This window comes from Trichechus manatus, unplaced genomic scaffold, assembly GCF_000243295.1.
Source record: "Trichechus manatus latirostris isolate Lorelei unplaced genomic scaffold, TriManLat1.0 scaffold00016, whole genome shotgun sequence".
NCBI lineage: Eukaryota > Metazoa > Chordata > Mammalia > Sirenia > Trichechidae > Trichechus > Trichechus manatus.
In genome coordinates, this window is record NW_004443952.1 from 606,184 (window position 1) to 622,777 (window position 16,594).

At 39.9% G+C, this 16,594-nt stretch overlaps 1 protein-coding gene across 7 annotated transcripts in view; it reads left to right on the forward strand.

The window, feature by feature from the left end:
• The window catches only part of CDK5RAP2 (CDK5 regulatory subunit associated protein 2), a 233,404-nt gene that overhangs the window by 36,182 nt on the left and 180,628 nt on the right, over positions 1-16,594 (forward strand). For all 7 annotated transcript variants that reach the window (XM_023727350.1, XM_023727354.1, XM_023727352.1 and 4 more), the window contains 2 exons: positions 6,113-6,223; positions 9,722-9,798. In XM_023727350.1, the coding sequence (XP_023583118.1) occupies positions 6,113-6,223; positions 9,722-9,798 (188 nt within the window). The remainder of the gene's footprint in view (positions 1-6,112; positions 6,224-9,721; positions 9,799-16,594) is intronic.

Below are 16,594 nucleotides of genomic sequence, written 5' to 3' on the forward strand. Positions count from 1 at the left end.
TTGAGGGCTTGAGTAAAAAATGGATTACTTTCTATATTACTTTGTATTGTATATTTACTGCTTGGTAAGTGCCAGCGATACCAGGTGCTTTAGCTCATTTAGTTGCTGTAAAATCCCTGAGTTAATTGATTTTATCTTTATTTTATAGATGAGCTGACTGTGGCTCAAAAATGTTAAATAATTTTCCCAAGGTCCCACTGCTCACAAGTGGCAGCATTGGGAGGTCACCCTGTTTCTGCTGACCCCAGAGCCCTTCCTTGCTCTTAGCTGCTGCTGCTGCCGCAAATTGAAAGAAGATCTGGTAGAATGAGCTTCAGCTTTGGAGGCCCAGGCTCTTGCAAGGCATTGAAACTTATAGCCAGAGTGAGACACCTTGCTTAGATTCAGGGCTTTGAACCCCTGCTGAGAATTTGCATTTTTAACGAGTTCCCAGGAAGTTATACATAAGAATCACCTGGGGATCTTGTTAAAATGTAGATTCTGATTCAGTATATCTGGAGTGGAAATGCAAATTCTCAGCAGGGAACTTGTTAGAAATGCAAATTTCAGCAGGGGTTCAAACCAGAACAAACTGGTTTGAAGCTGTGCTTAGATTTCACTTGAGGCTGGGCTGGTTGTAGTTGCCCTGATTCTTTTTTTCAAGTTGTTGGTTTTTGTTTTCACTCTTTTTTGATGGCACTCTAGGCTAGGCGAAGTGTTTGACAGGGAATGGGAGTGAAGGGAGCCAGACCGACTGACCAGCAGCTCCTGCAAAGCCTGCCCCACTGCTGATCTGAGGTCCTTCTCCAGTGTCCGAAAGCACCACCCCATAATCATGTTGGGATGCTTCCCGTTTCAGATGGCTGCAGTTCCACAATAACACTTGGATTCAAAGGGCTGGGACATGGCAACTACAGCCCTTGCTTTGGCTAACTTTTGAGCGTTAAATTTCTAAATCATCTTTGATGGGTTTTGTATTTTGGGATATTTATTCCTACTGTATGGTAAGCTGTTTTTAGCTCAGAAAAAAAATTCATTTTTTTTTTTTTTGACTTGAACTTGTTACTCTTAAAGGGAAAAGGACAACTGAAGCAAACATTAATATGTTTAAGTTCTTATTCTGTGGTAAACACTATACTAAACGTTCTAATTACTTAATTTCTTTTAATCCTGGTAAAGCTCTATGAGATAGGTGTTATAATCCCATTTTTATAGATAAGGGAGTTGAGGCATACAGAAAAAATGGATTTGACTAAGGTCATACAGCTAGTAAGTGTAGTCTGGATTGTATTCATTCATTGAACAAATGTTGATTGAGAGTCCACTGTGTTCCAGATACTGTGCTAAAACTCTGGGGGAAACAGCCATGGACAGACAGATAAGCTCCCTGTCCTCATGGAGTTGATTATATTCATGTAAGAAACATGATAGTAAATAATAAACATGTAAATAAATAAGATCAATACAGATTGTGAAAAGTTCTAGTAAGAAAATAAAAGAGTTATGTGTTAGAGAGTGACTTGGCAGGGATGGTAGAGATGGGGGCCTCTTTAGGTCAGTAGTTAGGAAGGGCCTCCCTGAAGCAGTGCCATTTGAGCTGAGATGGAAAGGATGAGACTGAGCCACCTGTAGCAAGTGCTGCAGGAAGAGCTTTGGAGACTGACAAGTGCTTGTCTTATACGCGGACCAGAAAGGAGGCCAGTGTGGCTGGAGCATTGTGAGTAAGGGAGAGGATGATACATGAAGAGTCTGGAGAGGCAGGCAGGGGCCAGATCACATGGTGCTTTGTGGGCCATGGCAGGGAGTTTTATTCTAAAAGTGATAGAAACAATGGAGGGTTTTAAGCAGGGTGGTGATGTGAGCCAGATCTGTCTGACTCTGAAGCCGTGGGGCTCCCATTACATCACACTGCCTGAAAGGAATTCGTAAATATGTTTGTCTGTCCATTGATCTAGCCATTGGGTATTTAGTATTCAGACTGGAATACACAAGGTAGATATGGTTCCAATCTCTTAGAGAAGGTTAGGGTAGAAAGGCAAGTAACCAGCTCTCTACAATGCAGTGTGCTAATTGCTGTGATGAGAAAAGTAGAGGGTGTGTGGAAACATTTAGAAGGATCCGCAATCCAGCCTGGTTGGGGTAGTCAGAGAAAACTTTCTGAAAGAAGTGATATTAAGCAGAGAACTAGGCTGTCCGTTGTGTGGACAAGATGGTGCCTATATGTCCTTTTACTCATTTGGGCTTGCCTGGTGTTTGCTGTGACCTTCTGAAGGCATTATATGCCTTTCTTTCTTTCTTTTTTTTTTTAAAACTTCTTTAGCTATAAATAGGACAAATTTTCTTACAAACGTTGCTAAGAATTTTAGCTGTGTACAATGTGAGCATTCTAAGCAGACCTCCATAAATATTTTATTGGTAGCTGAGTAATAGAATAAGGTTCTCTTTATAGGGAGCTTCTGGTCGGGGTAGACTTTTTTTGTTTGAATGAATGTTTTATGTGCTGTTTCTTAAAACATTTAACAGGAGGCTTTAATGAACCTACCAATTGTTTCTTGTGCTGTTCTTTAGCCACAGAATTGAGACCTTAAGTGTTAACAAGAGGGCCAAGGGCAGGCAGTTTGAAAATATACTTAATGTAGAATATGCGTATCAGTTTCTTTTATCCAGTCATAAAAGTGTGTTTATTATATACATATTACAAAATTTGTTTTTGAAAAATATTGAGAAAAAATGGTGTATATATATGTGAGGCTGTGTGTGTGTGTGTGTGTGTGTGTGTGTGTGTATGTGTATGTGTGTAGTTTGAGGCTTGTGTAACCATCACCACAATCAGAATGTGGAATAGTTCCATAATTCCCAAGTATTTCCTCACGTTGACTTTTTGTGGTCAAACCCTCTCCGTACTCTAAACCTCTAGCAACTATTGCTGTGTTCTCTGTCCCTATAATTTTACCTTTTCCAGAATGTCATATAAATGGAATCATACAGTGTGTTATCTTTTGAGACTGTCCTGTTTCGCTCAGCATGATGCCTTTGAAATTCGTTCGTGTTTTTGTGTATGTCGGTAGTTACCATGTAGTACTCCATCATGTGACTGGACCACTGTTTAGCCATTCACCCTTTGAAGAACATTTACGCTCTTTCCAAATTTTGGTGATTATTAGTAAAGCTGCGGTAAACATTCACGTGCAGATTTTGGTGTGAACATAGGTACACACCTAGAGTACACACCTAAGGATAGACTTGCTTGGTCATGTGGTAAGTGTAAACTGTTACCCAGAGTGGCTCTACCATCTTCATTCTCATCAGCAGCATGTAGAGTTCCATTTGCTCTGCTTCCTCACTAGCATTTGGTATTGTCAGTTTTTTATTTTATCTGTTTTTTTATTTCATATAAACCATTCTCGTAGGTGTGTAGCTTATGGTTTTAATGCAGTTCCCTAATGGCTAATGATGTTGCATATCTTTTCTTGTGCTTATTTGCCATCTATACATCTTCTGTGGTAAAGTTTCTGTTCAAATCTTTTGTCTGTTTTTTAAAAAAAAGTGGGTTGTTACAGTTAAAGTTTTGAGAATTCATTTATGTATTCTGGATACAAGTCCTATGTTAGATATGTGATTTGCAAACGTTTTCTCCCAGTCTGTATCTTGCCTTTTCATTCTTTTAAAGACCATCTTCCTTAGAGCACATGTTTTTAATTTTGATGGAGTCTAATTTACTGATTTTTTTTCTTTTTTATTGATCATGCCTTTGGTGTCATGTTTTTCTAAAAGTTATATAGTTTTATGTTTTGCATTTAGATCTAGTGATCGCATTTGAGTTAACCTTTGTTTAAGTATGTGGTTTAGGTCGAGGTTAATTTTTTTGCAAATGAATGTCCAGTTGTTTCAGTACTGTTTATTTATTTATTTTTTAATTTAATTTAATTTTTTTTAATTGTTGTAGTTAATTGAAGTTTACATTTCAAGTTAGTCTCCCATACAAAATTTTATACATACATTGTTATGTGATCCTAAATGCTCACCCCATTCTGTGACAGCACACTCCTCCTTTCCGCCCCTGATTCCCCATGTCCATTCAACCAGCTCCTAACCCTCTCTGCCTTCCCATCTCACCTCTGGACAGAAGCATCTCCTTTGGTCTCTTGTATCTACTTGACTAAGAGGCACACTCTTCATAAGAATCATTTTATGTCCCACAGTCCAGCCCAATCCCTGTCTGAAGAGTTGGCCTCGGAAATTGTTTTAGTTCTGGCCTGATAGAGAGTCCAGGAGCCATGCTTTCTGGGGTACCTCCAGTCTCAGTCAGACCATTAAGTCTGGTCTTCTTACTAGAATTTGAGTTCTGCACCCCACCTTTCTGCTGCTCCATCAGGGACTCTCTGTTGTGTTCCCTGTCAGGGCGGTCATTGGTGATAGCTGGGTACCATCTAGTTCTTCTGGTCTCAGGCTGATGAAGTCTTTGGTTTATGTGGCCCTTTCTGTCTCTTGGGCTAATACTTACCTTGTGTCTTTGGTGTTCTTCATTCTACTTTATTCCAGGTGGTTGGGACCAAATGATGCGTCTTAGATGGCCGCTCACTAGCTTTTTAGAGCCCAGACGCCACTCACCAAAGTAGGATGCAGAACATTTTTTTAATAAGCTTTGTTATGCCAGTTGACCTAGATGTCCCCTGAAAGCATGGTCCCCAGACCCCTACCCCTGCTACTTTGTCCCTCCAAGTATTTGATTGTGTTCAGGAAACTTCTTAGCTTTGGTTTAGTCCAGTTGTGCTGACTTCCCTTGTAGTGTGTGCTGTCCTTCCCCTCACCTAAGATAATTTTTATCTATTATCTAGTTAGTAAATAACCCTCACCCTCCCTCCCCACCCTCGTAACCATCAAAGAATGTTTTCTTCTGTTTTTAAACCTTTTCCTGAGTTTTTTTGATAGTGGTCTTATACAGTATTTGTCCTTCTGTGACTGACTAAATTCACTCAGCATAATAAGTTCCAGCTTCCGCCATGTTACAAGATGTTTCATGGCTTCATCATTGTTCTTTATCGTTGTGTAGTATTCCATTGTGTGGATATACCATTATTTGTTTATCCATTTGTCTGTTGATGGGCACCTAGGTTGTTTCCATCTTTTTACTATTGTGAACAGTGCTGCAGTAAACATCGGTGTGCATATATCTATTCATGTGATGGCTCTTATTTCGCTAGGATATAGTCCAAGGAGCGGGATAGCTGGATTGTATGGTACTTCTATTTCTAGCTTTTTAAGGAAGTGCCAAATTGATTTCCTCAATTGTTAATCTAGAGATTGTGTAATGATGATTTTCTGCTCCTGTTCTTTGGTAGCCCTGGTGGTGCAGTGGTTAAAACCGTCAACTGCTATCTGAAAGATCTGCGGTTTGAGCCCACCAGCCAACTCAATGGCAATGGATTTTGGGTTCATTATTCTTTTAAAGGAGTTCTTTAACCAGTGGAGCCCTGGTGGCTCAGTGGTTAAGGGCTTGGCTGCTAACCAAAAGGTCAGCAATTTGAATCTACCAGCCGCTCCTTGGGAACCCTATGGGGGCAGTTCTGCTCTGTCCTATAGGGTCACTATGAGTCAGAATCGACTCGATGGCAATAGGTTTGGTTTTTTGTTTGGTTTGGGTGGTGCAGTGTTTGGCAATTTGAACCTGCCAGCAGCCCTATGGGAGAGAAGACCCGGTGATCTGCTCCTGTAAAGATATAGCCTAGGAAGCCCAATGGGGCAGTTGTACTCTGTCTGTAGGGTTGCTGTGAAATGGAATTGACCCAACAGCACACAACAACATTATTCTTTGACATTTATTAACTGGATTTCTTTTGCAAAGAAGAGATTCCTCTTCTTTGTTTTTCTTTACTTGTTTACTTAGTGTGGAGTCATGAATTCTTTCTTTACTCAGTCATTATTCATTCCTGTCATAATTTATTTTGATGCTAAAATTGTCCCAAATTTGGCTAGTTGGAAGCACTAATCAATTCTTCTGGGTTGGCACAATTGCAGCAAAGGTAGGCTTTCTCCAATATTTAACATTTGAATCCATTTGGAGCCTTTAAAGCTAGGGACCCTCTGCTTTATTCTGTTTGCTTTAGATAACCCTTCTGTGCTTATTTTCCAGCAAATCACTGAATTGAAGAAAGAAAACTTTAACCTAAAGCTCCGCATCTATTTCCTTGAGGAAAGGATGCAACAGGAATTTGATGGCCACACTGAACATATCTACAAAACTGTGAGTGGCCTGCTTCTCGCTGTTGGCCTTGTGTCTCTTTTCATAGACATTCCAAGAAGAAACTCGATTAATATTTGTTCTCAGAATTAGCATAAACAGGTAGAGCTGCTTTAATTTAATTTGAATTGGTTTTGGGGAACATAAAGATACTAGGATGACCTTGATATTAAGCAAAAAGGTACAAGATTAACGTTAAGGGAGTCATTTTCTCTCTTTCTTCCTCTCTTTAAAATCTGAATTCTGACTTACCATTCTTATCTCAGTAGCTTTTTTCTAAGTTATTTATTGTTTAGAAAAAGACAGTGGAATGGTGGAAAGGCTTTGGACTAGAATACAAAGGTCACCGACTAACTTCTGTAAATGAAGGCAGGTTATTTCACCTCTCTGGGCTTTGTGAGTCAAGTGGTAATCTGTACTCATAGGGTTGTTTGCATGGATTAAAATGAGGTGACAGATGAAAAGCCCCCCAGCACATAGTGAATGCTTGATAATTTTCATGATTGCCTTACTGAGGCTTTCTATGGCAGCCCAAAGTTAGGATCATCAGTTTTTCTCTGATGTGACTTTTCTATATCCCTTGTGTGCAGCTTATAACTGTACAGAAGAAAAAAAAATCTATTCCCATCGGAAGTCTTGACCTGCAGGTTTCTGCCTGGAAACAAACCTTGGTTCTGAAAGTTGAAAAAAGAACTTGGCTTTCTTGAAAAGACATGAGTACAAACAATATTTCGGTGCCCATTTCTTGGCTTTCTTCAGTAGATTAGCCCTTGGCCTGGAATTATTCCATCTTTTCTAAAGTTTGCACCAGTGGAAACTTTTGAAGGAGGAAAAAGAACTCTCATCGAGTTTCAGCAGATGAACTTAAATTGACTTCTTCTGAAGAGGGCTTGTACTTTACTTCTGAGCCTTTTCAAGAAGTGAAAAGCTCCCTTGTCCCTTAAGACTTTTTTTTCCTCAGCATTGCGGGGGGTGGAAAGATAATGAGGATGTCCCTTTTTTTGGAAGGAAATGGTGATGTAATCAAATTTTAAAGTAATATCAATAGCCTAAAATATATTATATGTAAGTATGGTGATCATATGTTTCAGACCTTCCAGGGTGAAGGGTAGCTTTGTGGCAGGAACTGTCCTGGGCATTTTTCATTTGTTATCTTATTTTAATTCTCGCAACAGCTTTTTGCAGTAGAGATTATCTTCATCTTATAGGGGAGAAACTGAGGCTCAGGGAAGATCAATAACTTGTTTGATGTCATATGGTGGGTATATGAGGTGGACTTTGAAACTGGATTTGCCCACCTCATTGTACCATGCTGCTTCAGCTCGTCTTTTCCGTTGTCTGACTAGATGATTTAATTTAATTGCATTTCTTTTATAGTTTACATTTTGAACAGGTGAACAAAGCTTAAAATTCAAAAAATATGAAAGGTATACACTGAAAACGATTTCTTCCACCCTTGTCCCTTTTCCCCAGACTTAATCAGTGTTATTAGTTTCTTATGCAGAGATGTTTTATGAATACACAAGCGTAAGTGTGTGTGTGTGTATAAATGTATAACCCCCTTTTTTAAAATATAAGTGCAAACATGTTATTTACTTAGTTCTGCACCTTGCATTTTTTACCTAAGAAATATTTTGGATGTCTATCCTTATAAGTAGTTTAAGAGCTTTCTTATCCGTTTTTTAATAGTTGCATAATATTCCATGATGGAATATTTGGTTTGGAAATGATGATCAGCACGTATATGTTTATAACTTGAAACACTTGGCTTGAGAAAAATAGTCTGATGGACACATTGGCTAGTTGGTTCATCAGAAAGCAAAACACTCAAAATACGTCAGCTTATGCATAGAAGCTTTCTGCCCTTTTGAGAGCAAGAGGAAAGACTCCTCTATATGAAGAGTGTTTCTGCAGTTTTCACAAAACCACAGTTGAAGACATCATGCACAGCCAGTCTGTGTCCTTGATGCAAAGAAGTTTCTTCTAGAAAAATGTTCTACCCATACTATAGCTGAGTTTTTTACTTCCTGTTGTTTGACAGTGAAGAAAAGGACATTATTTTGATCACTGTGTCCTACGTACTTCTCATTTAACTCGTTTAGTCTTCAAGTTCCCCATGTCAGGTGGGCTTTATGTGTTTCATTTGACAGTTGAGGAATCTAAAAGGAGAAGCACTGCTTTCTCCCCACTAGACTTGTGCTTCTGAGAACAGTTACAGGATCACACTTTTAGATTCTTATTTGATGCCAGCATGAAGGCAAGGGCCTGTGTCTGTCTTGTTTACTGCAGTAGCCTTGGTGCTTAACACAGTGCTTGGCATGTCACAGGCGCTTGGTAAATGTCTGTGAAGGAGTGAATAAATGATAGTCCACTGACTTGCTACAGTGTCCTCCTGAAAAATAGTAGAGGCAGAATTTGAACTCATATCCTTCTGGTCCCAAAGCCCATCACTTTTCCATTATGGCTGTATTTCTCAACCTGGAGTACTCATTCCCCCAGGACTGCTTGGCAGAAAGGAGGAAGGCACGTCCTCTCCCATTGTAGATTTTACTGGAAGATTTCGGGTGGAAATGTTATTTTTCTTTAAAATAATGTGCATGTATTATGGAGGAGAATGTAAAATTGATATAAATTATTAAAATAGAACAGGGAAGAGATTTCAGAGATTCAGAGAAATCTTAAATTTACAGTAATCCTCTGCAAACTGTGCACCCAGACTCCCTGTCCCTACTATATGTGTTCGTCTAACACTCTATCTGGGGTACATTTGTGGACATGTTTGTGAAGCCCACCACTGCTCCACTGTCTCACACTGTGATCCATTTGCCAAAGATTTTGTCTTTGGATTCTCATGTGAGTTGTAAGCCTAAGGCTGCATGTGACTCCCTTTGTTTCAGTCAATTAAAAGGAAAATAGTTGGTTGGAGAATGCTGTAGTGTCCCTTATAGACAGCTTGCCCCATGTGGTGTGGCTCTTTTGTACATTAGTACCCTGAAATCTTATACTGAAAGCAGACAGGCCATGATGCGACCTCCCACTTATCCATCCACGTGTTTTATTTTTTTTAAAGCTGTAATGTGTTCCCACTTCTGCAACAACCACACGCATGATTGTAAACAACCAGAAGTAATTGCCTTGGAATGGTAAAAGCAAACTGCAGAATTGCTTGTAAATTTGCTTGGTGGAGGGCAAACAATTTTTAAATCAGCCTCACTTGTATGACATTTATGCCTTGATGTTTGAATGTTCTGGCTGTTAGAAGTTTAGAAAATTTACATAATTGTTCCAAGTCTTGAGAAATCCAGGGTTTGCTATTGAGACCACCAGTGTTTAATAATACCCTTTTCCCTGTGCCCTCAGGCTAATGAGGTTTCAAATCTAACATCTGCCTATTACAGGCATTGGGTAGTCAGTCCTTGCTGAAAGTGGTTTCCACACTGTAGCTATTCATATGTCCTGTATTTTACACTGTTTCTTTTCTTCCCTAATCTTGTCTGGAAGAACATTGAGCTCAAGGTGGAAGTAGAAAGTCTGAAGCGGGAGCTCCAGGAGAGAGAGCAGTTGCTTATCACAGCCTGGTGAGTACTTGTCATCCTGTCAGAAGCTTGCAGATTGCACAGTGGTTCTGTTGGTAGAAGCTAGGTTGGTCAGTAACATAGAACCTTGTGCTTGTCTAAGCCGGTTATTCTCCAACTGGGCTCTGAGGATACCCAAGGAGGTTTTTGTGTTTATTTAATTACTTATTTTTCAATAAACTTTTAAAGTATAGCATACTTATAGAAAAATGAATGGATTTTAGATGTACAGTGTGATAAATTTTCATAAAGCAAATATACCTGTGGAACCACCATCCGGATCAGGAAGCAGAATGTTACCAGCCTCCCAGAAGCACCCCTCGAGCTTCCAAAACCTATCCTTCTCCCCCAGAGATAACCACTGTTCTCACTTCTATCACCATTATTTTAGTTTTCTTGTTTTTGAACTTTCTATAAATGGGATCATACAGTATGTACTATTTTGTGTCTGGCTTCTTTCTCAACAATGTATTTGTGAGATTTATCCGTGTTGTTAACTGTGCCAGTAGTTCATTCATTCTCATTGCTGCAAAAGCCCTAGGGCTTTGAAGAGGTCCTGAGAGGCTCCTATGGTGCAGGACACAGGGAGATTGAGGGTGGGGCAACTGGAGTAACTCGTTTATTTTTTGTTTGTTTTATGTACTAGGGTCCCTTGTAATATTTTGCTTGATAGAGGGGTTCTATTGCTTAAAACACACTTGAAGACTATTCTTATTAATTAGTCATTTATTCAGATATTTATCGAACAACAAGCAAAGTTCAGAGAATACAGCCTGCGAGTCAGTTGTTGTTTATTCATTCATAAACATCTATTACATATTTACTTGGGCCGTGGACTGAGGATGTGAAAAGAGATATCCCTTTGCTCCAAGAGCTTATCACAGGCTGGTGAGCTGTACAGCACGCCTGTAAACAGAGTGTAGTGGAGGTTCAGTGATAGAAGGTACTTGTGAGTAAAGGGTGATGCCAAAGTGTGCTCAGTTTTGCTTGGTGAGAGTGGAATAAGCCTTCCCGGACTGACGTATCAAGGATCTGGCCCAAAGAATATGTGGGAATGTTTCATTTGTCATGGCAGCAGAGCTGCTGATGGATATAGTGGGTCAGGAGCATGGAGTCTTTGGCGTAGGACATAGTATGCCAAAGTATACTTGGGCCAGGCTGGTATAATTCCTTTCATTGCCATAGCATCCAGCAGCTGGAAGTTGACCCACTATTAGCTTTGACCAGACTAGAGGTTCCCAGGCCCAGGCTTGTTCTCTGAACTTACGCTGAACTTGCATACATAGTCCATGGTATTTAATGAAAGAATGAATGCAACTGGATTAACAAGTCTTCTTTTGTTTGTTTGTTTTTAGTTTTCTTGGAAGCACATTGTTCTCTGGACAGGGAGACAAATCTACTTTACTAAGCCTTCCCATGTGATCTAAAGATAGATCAGTAATAGAATTTGGTTGTTTCATATCCAGCACTCTGCCTGCTGCAGGTCTTGATTGGGACTTGTTTTTAGCCACGCATGTACATGCATGTGGGAACTAAATTCGCAAAGGCTTGTGTGTACTCCTCAGTACTGACACACAAGACTGAGTTTTTTGGGGGCTTTGCACACGTTTCTATGTGTGTGTTCCCAAACTACTCAGCCTGCTATGTAAGGCCCTTTTTGGTCTGACTGGCCTTATTAAATTATTCATTTAAAATGATTATTAAGCAGTTGTATACTGTATTGAACTAAGTTCCTGAGGATACAGTGGTGACCCGCACAGATACAAGGGGCTTACATTCTAGTGGGGGTGATGGTAGTAAAATAATTACAATAATAAATGTATAAATACAAATTGCAGAAGAGCTGTGAAAAAAATGAAGGGAGTTATGAGAATTTATAGCAGTGGGAGTAAATATATAGATATATAGCTGGGATGGCATCCCTGAGGGAGAAACATAGATGAGAGCTGAGAGATGACTAGGAATTAACCAGGTGAAAGGCGGGGGGAAAGTGTTCCAGGAGAAGGGAATGTACCGAGTGGAAGGGAACTGGGCCTGAGAAAATATGAGAAGTCTAGGGGACCTTGGTCATATGATGCAGGGTCTTGAGGCCACGCTAGAGATTTTGGTCTTTATCTTAAGATCGAACGGGAAGTGACTCGATCTGATTTATGTTTTTTAAAAGATCACTCTTTATGCTGGATGGGAAATGGATTGTAATGGGAACATGATTAGAAGCAGGGAGACAGGTGATGAAGATGAGTGGATGGGTTGGAAAGACATTCAGAAAGCAATAAGGACTTGGTGAAGGATGAGAAGGGAGATGTTAAGGATGACTGCTAGGTTTGAAGGTGAAGATCAGGAAGATCATTAGGAATGTTGAGTTCATAATGACATAACCACTCCAGCTTTATCTCCCCCAACTCCTTATCGCAAACCCAGCTCATGAATACTGAAAATGGTCCTGTTCCTGGTGCTCTAGATTTGTCCTGGCAGACCTCTTCCCCTTTCCCTCCCCTCCCAGCCAAAATACCTTTCCTATTGCCTACTGGTTCCTAAAGGTTCATTTTGAATCACACGTGGCTTTCTCTAACCCACATCAATCTCTTCATAAACTTCTTGGCATATAACGACAATCCCATATGTTTTTAGCACTTTTCAGTTTCTGAAACACTTTTATATTCATTTGAGTTCCATCATTATCCTGGGAGATAGGTAATTCTCTTGGAATTACCTTTATTTTATAGAGGAGGGAATTCAGGTCTGAAGAGGAAAAGGGCCAGGCCTAAAACCACCCAGCCAGAAAGATGCAGAGCTGGGATTAGAACTCAGGTCCCTGACTTCTAGTCCAGTGCTAGTACTTTGTTGCATATTCTTTTATTACTTTCATATGTGTGATTCTCATTTCTCCTACATGACCATAAATCTCATAAGACCAAGATCCACTTCTATTCTTTTAGTCAAGTGTAGAGGAAGTGGAAAGAGCAGAGGATCTGGGTCTAAGTCTGTGGCCTCTTAGCCCTGAGTTTTCTTCTGTTAGGGGGGCTCTTACTACCTACTTCTTAGGGCCATTGTATGGATTTCGTGATATAGTATGTGCAAAATAGCTACCATATATCTGCTAAATGTTCCTTTCCTTTTGGTGCTGTCTATCCAGTACCTAGGGGTATATGTGTGGTAAATACTTGTTGATGGAAAATATCTTTATAAATATAATGCCCTCAACTCCATTTTTAGTTTCCTGATTTTTATGAGGAGGGAGTGGGAGGTCTTGGCCTTGCCACAGGAGAATCCCCTGCCTTTCTCTAAGGAACTGTAATTGGAATGGAAAGAATCAAGAAAAAAATGTTGAGGGTTCTTACCCGAATGGGGTTTGTGTCCTGGAGCAGTTGAGCCACTGAAACATACTTCAAGTCAGAGGGTGAGAAAGTTTTTTAGGAGGTGTTCACCACCGGGGATCCGACAGCAACGCAGGCTGTCTCTATGGCATCCCAAAAGACATTTTTACATTAGAGCTTATATATGATTTTTACAAAGGTTAGAAGTGTCATTATTCATGACAAGGTAATTACAAGAGACTCTTTATTTTATCATACTAAAGAGATACATGCTGCACATTTCCTGATCAGACTAAAGATATACATATCTGACATCTGGGCTCTAATCGTTGTCCTGTGGTGGTAAGCCACAGGTGGCCGGACAGAGCAAAACAAAGTCATTAATAAAGGTATGCAAAAAAGGCAAAGGCAGAAGCAAAACTTACAGGTTCATCATGGTGTTAGTTATGTCAAGCTCTCCGTTGCCTATTTTGAAAAAGAGAAAATATGCTGTGGAGTATTAGGGTCACAGGGTTAAAAAGGGCAGCAAAGGTGGTGTTTATAGAAGGTACTTACATTGGGTGGAAAGCTAGATTAGACTACTTTCTCTAAGCTTTTCCTCTCTTAGGTCCTGCTGTCTATCTGGTCTGTTGGCCAGCTCAGATTCCACAAGGAAAGAAAGGTTAGAGGGAGAGAGCTAATATTTGTTGAGGCCTAACTTTGGTCCCAAACCCTGTGCCTGGCACTTGACATGTTTTACTGCATTTGATCTTACAAGAGCTATGTGAGGCACCGTACTCCCATTTGATTGAAGAGAAAACTGAGGCTCAGAGGAGTAGGAAACTTACTCAGGTTGGTGAAGAGCTGGGACTGGACTCCCGCCTAATCTAGTTCCAGAGCATACTCTGCCTTGCTGTGAAGTAAACATGTATATGTTTATGGCTTTCTGTTGTTATATCTATCATTTACAATAAGGGGACATTAAAAACCAAAGCAGTCGTATTGTTGAGAGTAAGTTTTATCTCTGTGGCTTTAAAACAAACAAAAATAATAATTCCATTAGTAGAGGAAAATTGCACCATACTGCTGTGTATAAATTTTATTGCTATAGTAACTGTAAAATACAAAGATGGTAAATGAAAAGTTGGAACATTTATTATTGGGAATATATTTTATCGGTGTACCTAGAACACAAACAAATTGAGTAATACCAGTACTTCAGCCTTTTGGCAATGTACATGACTCTAACTAAAACACAGAGATTACTGTCTGGGCTGACAGGAAGGAGACAGTATATTTGCACCTCCGGTGGGTGGGGGTAGAGGGCTGAGGATCGGGGTAATGGAAATGAGCCATTTTATAAAGGAGGCTCTGTAAAGCCTGAGGGCTAAAACATTTGCATTAGTTAGGGGAAATTCAGAACTGGAAAAAACCCTTTATCCAAGACTTTGGAAGGAAGGGCTTCTATCTAGTTCACGATTCTTTCAGACATATGTAATGCCCCTTGAGGGGTGATAGAAATGATGGTGAATCACTGTGAATTCCAGACAGTACTGATCAAGGAATGAGCTGGGAAAGTTGGGACTGAGGGTCTTTAATGGCATTAATCAGGAAGTTACTATGAGTCGCCATAGGGTCCCTATGAGTCGGAATTGACTCAATGGCAACAGGTTTTAATCAGGAGGTGGCAGTGGTGGCTTTGTTCTGGCCAGCTGATGATCTGTTCTCAGCTCAGACAGCCAGCAGATGGGTGGAATGAGACCTCTTGCAGCAGCACAGTAGGCAACAGGCTAGCATGCAGTGCACTCAAGAGAGGGAGGAGCTCCACATGCATCAGCACATTTAATTCTAAGAGGTAATCATCTCATTTTTCAAGTGAGGAAACTGAGGTGTAAGAGGTAATTTACTGAGGCTAGGTAATTTACCCAGAGTCACACTGAGGACATAATGGAGTAAAAATCTGGAAGTGGATTTGTCCAGCTTCAGAGCCTATGTCCTTTATTTCCAATTGTTCACGCTGAATTCCATTAAGATGATTTCATGACACTGGGGCCTTCTGAAGGCTTATTGGTGAAAGGAAAAAAAGATGAATAAAGTCTTTATTTGCAGGCAACTTGTGTTTGAGACTTGGACAACAAGTATGGCCCTCTTGACTTTCCGTTGTTCTCAGTAAAAAATTCACATGGCTTGTACATGTGAATTTCTGATCACATGGCCCTTGGTTGGAAAAATTGTATATACTCCTAAAATAGGGCATGGGAGGCTGGTGGTGAATAGATTTGTTCTGTTGCAGTTTTTCTGAGAAACCAGCTTTAGGTGGAGCCATTTCCTTTATTATTCTGTCTTTTGGAATCCTGCAATCATTTTAGAAATCTGGTGAAAACTGCTCAAAGAATATTTGTCTCATAAATTCGTACTTGACACTGTTTTTCTTTTGGGGAAAACTGAAATGAATGGCATCAATGGTTGTGATCCTTTGTCTGATTTTGATGTGCTATTCCCACCACTGCTTGCTTGTCAAGCGGAGAGAATACCCTGTGGTGCCAAAACAATGTAAACTCTGGCATTTTATATTAGAGTGACCTGGAGTGTAGGCTGCTTGTGTAATCTCCTATCTTCATGCCCTAAGTGGTAGCTAGTGCTCAAACAGATTGATCGTGCTGTATTTAAAATGCTTCTGTTTGGCAGAAGATGAAGCATACAAACCCTTAATCCCTCAGATTTAGCTTTGTTGCATATTGCTCCTTTGCACATTGGTTTGCTGTACCAGCTCTCCACCTTCCCTACACCATTGATGGAAGTGTACTTTGCTGGAAGCTTCCTGGTGAGAAATTTGGCAGTAGCTATCAAAAATCTTAAAAGTGTGCTTACCTTTTGACTCAGCAATTCCATTTCGTGGCATTGATCCTAAGGCAATCACTGGATAATGTACATGCAAAGATGTTTTTATCATAGCATTTCTTATAATAATGAACAGTAACACTAGCATTTATTGAATGCCTATTCTGTACCAGGCACTATTCTCAGAGCTTCCATAAATATTATCGGACAGATGTATAAAATTAGTAACAATCTAAATATTTTAAACAAACTATTGTTTTAATTATAGTACATGTCATACAGTGGATTCATATGCAGCCTTTTAAAATGCTAATATAGATTTATATTTGTTGACACAAAAGATTGTTTATTGTGGTGGTGGTGTTGTTTTATGCTGTCAAGTCTGTATGACAGAGTAGAACTGCCCCATAGGTTTCCTAGGCTGTAATGTTTACAGGAGCAGATTGCCAGGTCTTTTCTGCTGTGGAGCGGATGGTGAGTTTGAAGCGCGGACTTTCGGTTAGCAGCTGAAGGCGTTTAACCATTGTACCACCAGAATAAAACCATATCACAGATACGTACTGTATGGTTCTGTTTTTGTAGAAAATATCTGACAGGATATATACTGTTAGTTACATTTTTTTGTGTAATGAGATTATGGATGATTCTTACCTTTTTCTTTT